The sequence below is a fragment of the Citrus clementina genome, unplaced genomic scaffold, assembly GCF_000493195.1.
Source record: "Citrus clementina cultivar Clemenules unplaced genomic scaffold, Citrus_clementina_v1.0 scaffold_4, whole genome shotgun sequence".
Taxonomy (NCBI): Eukaryota; Viridiplantae; Streptophyta; class Magnoliopsida; order Sapindales; family Rutaceae; genus Citrus; species Citrus x clementina.
The window spans coordinates 23,655,814-23,662,982 of record NW_006262274.1 but is presented as its reverse complement, the minus strand read 5'-3'; the positions used below and the strand labels follow the sequence as shown (position 1 = coordinate 23,662,982).

General features: G+C 37.3%; 2 protein-coding genes across 2 annotated transcripts; one reads left to right on the top strand and one right to left on the bottom strand.

Annotated features, from left to right (window-relative positions):
- The first annotated feature begins 331 nt into the window (after nucleotides 1–331).
- LOC18043229 (probable serine/threonine-protein kinase PBL3) lies at nucleotides 332–3,938 on the top strand. Its single transcript, XM_006438581.2, has 6 exons — nucleotides 332–796; nucleotides 1,646–1,986; nucleotides 2,067–2,202; nucleotides 2,438–2,574; nucleotides 2,662–2,785; nucleotides 3,276–3,938. Exons 1-6 carry the CDS (start codon nucleotides 730–732, stop codon nucleotides 3,734–3,736), a joined length of 1,266 nt encoding a protein of 421 aa, XP_006438644.1. The 5' UTR covers nucleotides 332–729; the 3' UTR covers nucleotides 3,737–3,938.
- LOC18043228 (probable serine/threonine-protein kinase PBL11) lies at nucleotides 3,884–6,784 on the bottom strand. Its single transcript, XM_024185269.1, has 8 exons — nucleotides 6,252–6,784; nucleotides 6,044–6,127; nucleotides 5,862–5,939; nucleotides 5,441–5,760; nucleotides 5,217–5,352; nucleotides 4,993–5,129; nucleotides 4,732–4,855; nucleotides 3,884–4,647 (listed from the first exon to the last, which is right to left on the bottom strand). The coding sequence occupies exons 1-8, from the start codon at nucleotides 6,322–6,324 to the stop codon at nucleotides 4,244–4,246; spliced, it is 1,356 nt and encodes a 451-aa protein (XP_024041037.1). The 5' UTR covers nucleotides 6,325–6,784; the 3' UTR covers nucleotides 3,884–4,243.
- Nucleotides 6,785–7,169: the final 385 nt, after the last annotated feature.

Sequence of the window (7,169 nt, the reverse complement as noted above, 5' to 3'; positions counted from 1 at the left end):
CTGTTTATCCTATTTTAAAATTAAAATGACATTTAAGATTCTATCTAAAAATAATAAATTGGAAAACAAATTTGAACCAAATACGTTTTCTCTTAACTTTCATCCTAAATTAGAAGGTACTTCGCATTGGACCATTATCACGACTAATGAGTCACGAGGCTTAGATTAGTCAACCCACAAAACAATCAATTACAAATATAATAAACAAAATATAAAAGACGCAGAGGGGTATCGGAGTGAATTCACTTGCAATGGGACACACGTCAGAAGCGGGGCCCGACTACCAAAGTCTAACGCGTCAGTGGGAAGCAAATTAACAAACCAAAACCAACGATATTTGTTTTGTTTTGTTTTGTTTTCTCCACTGCGTTTCCCATTTCTCTTCTTCTTCGTTTGTTTGTTTTGTTTCCTCACGTTCACAGGCTTCTGCTTCTTCCTCTTCGTTTCCTTAGCGCCGATTATTACTTTTATCTGCCTAATCTTATCTTATCATCATCGATTGGCCCACTCGACTAACCAAACTGCACGTTGTGAAAAACCAACTTCAAAACCGAAGACACTTGAAAGCTTCTTGTTAGTTTCCTCTTACTTAGAATCGTTTTAGTCGGTGCTACATTTATTTAAAAATTACAACCAGCTGAACGAACAAAAGAAAGAGTTTTTTTTTTTTTTTCTTTTTCTTTTTTGGTTTTTCAAAAAAGACAAGATATATTTTAAGTACGAAGAAATATGGGAAACTGTTTACAGCATTCTTCAGCTAGAGTGGATTCCACCCAGAGCCCCCGCGCTACTTCTGGTAAGTGAATTAATCATTGCTTCAACTTTTTTATATGATGAAGGGTTTTTGTAGTTCCGAATTTTCCCATTCTGTTGATCGTTGTATTTCTCCCCTTATTGGGATTTTACTAGATAAGTCCTCTTCTTTGTTGATATTCAGATTAAGATGCTTGGAATTATTCTCACCGTCTCCCACTTTGAATGTTTGTTCAATTAGTTTATTCATAACTTCATGCTGCATGCCCAGTATTTGATCCATCTCTGTTTGTATCGTGGTATAATTAAATTATTTATATATATACATAGATTTTCCCTTCTTTCTTTTTTCTCATGAGCTGAGCTCTGCTTACAAAAATTAAGTTTGTTTGACTCGAAATACTTAACTTAATTCATTTATAAATTTGGGTTTCTTTTGTGTTAACAAATTGGATTTCATGTGTGTGAAAGCATTAAAAGATAATTTGAATTGACAGAATTCGGCCAGTGAATGAGTTATTGTATTGAGTTTTCACATCATGCTTAGTAATAGGTCGGCAGAAAGAGAGGAATACGGGACCTGCCTTTTACTAGTTTTGATTGACAGCATATTTGCATGCAAGTTTGGCACGGCAATAATAAATTACAAGTTACAGTAGAACCGAGGAGCAACGAATTGTTTGTCTGCGTTTTTAACTTAATTAGGGGGGAGCGCATTCGTATACTAATATGCACATAGGGGCATTATTATGATTTTTCTAGGAAGATGAACTAAAGAACTAGGAGAACATGAAAACAATGGAGTAGAGTCTAAGTGGGTTGTAGCTTGGAAGATGTTGCTAGTAGTGCAGTAAATGAAATTCCAGAACTCATTTTTCTCTTCTGACATCAGGAGCCTCAAGAATTTCCACTAGATCTAGTCATTCTTCTGCCCCTTCCACCCTTCCCATTCCACCTTCAAAAGAAAAAGGCAATTCTGAAAGTCTTCCAACTCCAAAGTCTGAGGGTGAAATATTGTCGTCCTCAAATTTGAAAGCCTTCACATTCAATGAGCTCAAGACTGCCACCAGAAACTTCCGTCCCGACAGTCTTCTCGGCGAAGGTGGATTTGGTTTTGTTTACAAAGGATGGATTGATCAACACTCACTTTCACCTGCTAAGCCTGGATCAGGAATGGTCGTTGCTGTCAAGAAGCTTAAACCTGAAGGTTTCCAAGGACACAAGGAGTGGTTGGTATGTTTCTTTTTAACTTTTTACATTCTCACTTAGAACTTCATGCTAGGTCTCTTTTACTGATAACTAATTGGTTTCAGACAGAAGTTAATTATCTTGGCCAGCTTCATCATCCAAATCTGGTTAAGCTAATTGGGTATTGCTTGGAGGGTGAGAATCGGCTTCTGGTCTATGAGTTCATGCCCAAAGGGAGCCTAGAGAATCATTTGTTTAGAAGTAAGTAATGCATTCTAAGAATTTGATTAGGAAGCATTACTGCAGTCCATATAGCTGTATTAGTACGTTTCCTGGATAATGTTCCTCAAGCTCACGTAATTGCCAGAAACTAGATTATGGTTACCTAGTGACCTTCCTAATTTGCAGTACTTGTTGCTGGAAAATTAAAATACTCTTATCCGAAACATTTAGGTGGCTAAATCTGAGTTTTTGGATTCTCTATGTATGGTTTCAGGAGGACCACAGCCACTTTCTTGGGCAGTGAGGATGAAAGTGGCTATAGGTGCTGCTAAAGGGCTCACTTTCCTTCACGATGCAGAATCACAAGTTATATATCGTGATTTCAAGGCATCTAATATTCTACTAGATGCGGTAGGCTGTTAATTAGTAAAACTTTTTGTTACTTTTATCATTAAATTCACACATATTACCAGCGCTCATAATGTATTGTGGATGTAGGAATTCAATGCCAAACTTTCTGATTTTGGTTTGGCCAAGGCTGGGCCCACTGGTGATAGGACTCATGTTTCCACCCAAGTTATGGGTACTCATGGCTATGCAGCACCTGAATATGTTGCTACAGGTCCGTTAATTCCCATGTCTTTTACCTTGCTAGTTAATACTTCTGAATCAAGTTTGTGAATTCTCCGTTGATGTCAATCTGCTATCATTAGTTCTTTGATGTTCAATGTAAATCAATCATTTTCTAGCAATCAGAAAATGTTTAATCTATTCTGCGTTTTCATATATTGGATTAAAATTGAACTGAGGTGGAATCTAATGATGATGAACATTTGATTAATGAAATTTTGACCATTTGATTTATTATTGGGGGGGTTAAATAGAGTGAAAATTGTATGTGTAGCACATTCATACTGGAGGATCTCATTGTTTAAATTGTTTCTAATCAGTAAGATGTCTAATAATGTGAAGGCCGTGTACTATTGGCTTCTTCTATATACAGTGCATTTATTAAAAAAGAAACTAGGATTATTCCTCTTGATCGAGTAGTTTCTTTTTATATCTTTTGTTCTTAAAGTTAAATGTGTAATTAAGCTTTTACTGGTTAACAGGTCGGCTTACAACTAAAAGTGATGTCTACAGCTTCGGAGTTGTATTGCTTGAACTATTGTCTGGGCGATGTGCTGTAGATAAAACAAAAGTTGGTATTGAGCAGAGTCTAGTAGACTGGGCAAAACCATATTTGTCTGACAAAAGGAAATTATTTCGCATCATGGACACCAAGTTGGGAGGCCAGTACCCCCAGAAAGCAGCCCATACAGCTGCTACCCTTGCCTTACAGTGCTTAAATAACGAACCTAAACTTAGGCCTCGGATGTCTGAGGTTTTAGCAATACTAGAGCGACTTGAAGCCCCCAAAAATTCAGCGAAACTCTCCCAGTCTGAACCACATAGGCAGACTGGCCCAGTTACAGTACGCAAGTCACCAATGAGGCAGCAGCGTTCTCCACTGAATATGACACCAACTGCATCGCCATTGCCATCACACCGGCAATCTCCACGAGTAAGATGAACCGAGAAGCATCTTTTTTGTAAATTTCTTAAATGCCTTCTTGCCAGTTGTCAAAATAAATATTGTATGGATGTGTCTTCTGATGCTGTTTTGAGTGAATAGTACTGAAAATTGTCATAGGCCTTTTTGTTTCTTGATGATATGTTGTTTTCCTGCTGTATATGTATCAATAGCCCAGATATAAATGTTTCTTTTTGCTGTCGTTACACATCCTTTCGTTTTGAATGAGCAAATGATTTTTCTGCTTGTGGTGCTGACCCATTAGTTGGCCTAACTCTTCGATTCAATTGTGTTCTAGAATACAAGCTATCTTGTTTGTCAGAAAGCAAAGTTTCATGTGCTCTTATTTGCCTTCTACACTAGGAAGCTAGTGGAATCTTATCTCACTACTAAGAACTTGTTGGACGCATATACGATACATCATGATGCTTGGTTTTGTTTTCACTTGACCAGAATAACTGTGGAATGTATGTGAAGTGAATTAGAACTTGATTTCAAATAGCAAAATTAGATTACAAGATTTGACATTCTTTGCTTTAGTGGACGCTGTTCAAAAGAGAGGGTCCTTGTTGTGTGTGTAGATGTTCTAAGTGAGGTCTGATAGCAGCTACCCATGTTTAGCTGTAGTTGCTCCAGAGCAGCTACAACTTCACTCATTGTTGGCCGATTCTTGGGGTCTGAATTAAGGCATCTGAGTATGATTTCAGCAAACTCTTGAGCTTCTTCCATCTGGATGTTCCTTCCTAGTTTCTCGTCGATAATTTGATGTAGTGCCAGCTTGTTGCTAAGATAAGGCTTTGCCCAATTTCCTGCCAACCCATTTGTTCGTCTCATGGCTGCAGTTTTGCCAGAGAGTATCTCTAGGAGAACAACTCCAAAACTGTATACATCTGTTTTTAGGGTCAAATGCCCTGTTAAGAAGACAAGTATCAGCTTATTAGTGCTATTGTGGTCCTAGCAATATGATGAGAGGTGCTATTAGTTGAATATTATACCTGTTGCGATGTATTCAGGAGCGAAATATCCTCTGGTGCCAAGGACCCTTGTGGAGATGTGGGACTTGTCACCTAGAGGTCCAAACTTAGCCAGTCCAAAGTCTGAAATTTTGGCATTGAAATCCTGCAATATTTACTCTTATTGCGGATGATAGTTACAAAAAGAACACCTTGTTACATGGAGGATTTACGTACAGTGTCAATAGAATGCACATAGCTTTCAAAAGCATTTTAACAAGTAAGAAAATTTCAGAAACTCACGTCATCTAGCAGGACATTCGAAGCTTTGACATCACGATGAATGACTGGCCTCCAGTAAGTATGAAGGTGTTCTAAGCCCCTTGCTGCTCCTAAAGCTATTTTGATCCTTCTTTCCCAGTTTAGCTCTGTATCATCTTCTGTAAAGCCAAAATTTAGTTTGGATATATCAGTCCTCTCACTGCAAACATATTCTCAGAACTTCATGTATGCAGCTTGTGCTTTACCATTCAAGAGATGATCTTCCAAACTTCCTCTAGTCACATACTCGTAAACCAACAATCTGTGTTGATCGTCACAGCAGTATCCCATCAGCTTCACTACATTAGGATGATTTAATCTGCTCAAAAATCTCAATTCATTCTGCAGGCATAATGTAATCTTAGATAAAGCGGGAATTCATGGAGGCAGCAAAGTGAACAAAGATTGAGAGTCAAAAAAATAACACCACCTCCCATTCGTCCTGGCCCTGAGATCCTTTTCTTCTGAGTCTCTTGACAGCAACAGCAAAATCAGCATTTTTTCTTCTTGCAGCAGTCATTGCACAGGAATTGATATATCCTATATAAACATCACCAAAACCGCCCTGGCCAATCAAATTTTTTTCACTAAATTTACGGGTGGCAGCCTCCAACAGTCCATGGCAAAAGTACTTGAGCTTGTAAGCATGAAAAACTTCATCCCGGTGGAACGACACAGCGGGGAGATCTCTTGCAGCAACGGGCAAACTCTCCGGCATGGTACGCTCTCTGTACTTCTTACTGTGCTTTTCTATGCAAAGAAATTAAACAATCAAGAAGAAGTACATTATTAGGAAGGCAAACCAATATTGTTTTATCTCATTGGAAAATCAATTAAAACAGTGTGTATACCTTTCTGTGAACTTGAGAAAACAGAAGTTTTCCACTCTCGGAGTCGGTAGTCACGTCTACGATGTTTACGACGATTTTCTGCAACAATGAATTTATGTTGAGTAACATAAACTCCATGGAAGATTGGAAGCTGAAAACACAAAGATGTAACATATATAGTCATATACAGCTTATGCGGATACCTTGTACAGCTTTTGATGAATCAGATGGAGTCCTTTTCTCTTCGACTGTAGACGTTCGATTCTGACGAGGAATTCGAGTCACTCCTATAATAAAATTAAACAAAAAAAAAAAGAAATTCTAATAAATTTCAGCACTAAGAAACTCATGCACATGCACGTGCTCATGCTTAGCAACAGAGATGAAGAAATTGATGCAATGGAGATAAACCAGCAGCAGGAGGTCGAGCAATGTCAAGCTGTCGATTGGGGTCTTGAGGATTTTTCCTTAGACAATTTCCCATTACCAATTGTATAACAAACACATTAACAATGAATGTGAAACAATAACAAAAAGTACAAAAATTATTTTAAGCCCTTGGGGCATTTTTAAAGACGATGAGGTGAAGCCAACTATGTAACGTCTTCGGAGAGAAACTATAAGGGCATTAAATGACGACGACAAGACCTTCTTTGACGGTACTTCCAAAGCGATGCATATTCACTTGGAAAAAAAAATGGATTGATCCTAGCCATCCAATGAAACATGCACATTGAAACAAGATGTAAGAAGGAGAATATTTCAATGTCTAGAAGACAGTTGTAAGACGTTGATGGATGCAAACTCGTGGAATGAAATGAATCTTTGCTTAGACAAATTAAATTCATTCGCTTCCCCTTTCGCAACTTTTGGAGCCATAATCGTGATTATGCTAATTAAATTAAGGTAAAAGAAATGTACAGGGACAGCGCTTACTGATGTATCACGTGGGCTTTTGTTTGCCACGTTAACATTTGTTTTTATTTGTGCTCGATTATATATACATATATATTTTATAAACTCCCAAGCTCTTTTGAGCATGGAGATGTCTGAATTACCAACTTGTTTAGCATTCATTATATCATTTTTATCACTTTATTAAATATTTGATTGGTCACTATTGATTGCTTAACTAGTAAAACAATTATAAAATGAACGTGGATAATTTTCTTCACATAAAAGAACGTAATTAATTTATTGTATCAAATAGGTCCATAACACACTTGGTCTAGTGTCAGTCATATCTTCACATATTATTTATTGATTCTCTTTTTTTTTTTTAAGAAAATATCCTCAACTATTATTGAGATACAAGTTGTAAATATTTTT

What these genes read in the sequence shown, in the direction of transcription:
- LOC18043229 (XM_006438581.2), top strand. Translation starts at nt 730, where the DNA reads ATGGGAAACTGTTTACAGCATTCTTCAGCTAGAGTGGATTCCACCCAG. An exon ending in AGAGAATCATTTGTTTAGAA is followed by an intron (nt 2,203 to 2,437) that starts GTAAGTAATGCA and finishes GTATGGTTTCAG; the next exon opens with GAGGACCACAGCCACTTTCT. An exon ending in ACCTGAATATGTTGCTACAG is followed by an intron (nt 2,786 to 3,275) that starts GTCCGTTAATTC and finishes ACTGGTTAACAG; the next exon opens with GTCGGCTTACAACTAAAAGT.
- LOC18043228 (XM_024185269.1), bottom strand. Translation starts at nt 6,324, where the DNA reads ATGGGAAATTGTCTAAGGAAAAATCCTCAAGACCCCAATCGACAGCTT. An exon ending in TTTCTCAAGTTCACAGAAAG is followed by an intron (nt 5,761 to 5,861) that starts GTATACACACTG and finishes TTCTTTGCATAG; the next exon opens with AAAAGCACAGTAAGAAGTAC. An exon ending in CGAATGTCCTGCTAGATGAC is followed by an intron (nt 4,856 to 4,992) that starts GTGAGTTTCTGA and finishes TAAATATTGCAG; the next exon opens with GATTTCAATGCCAAAATTTC.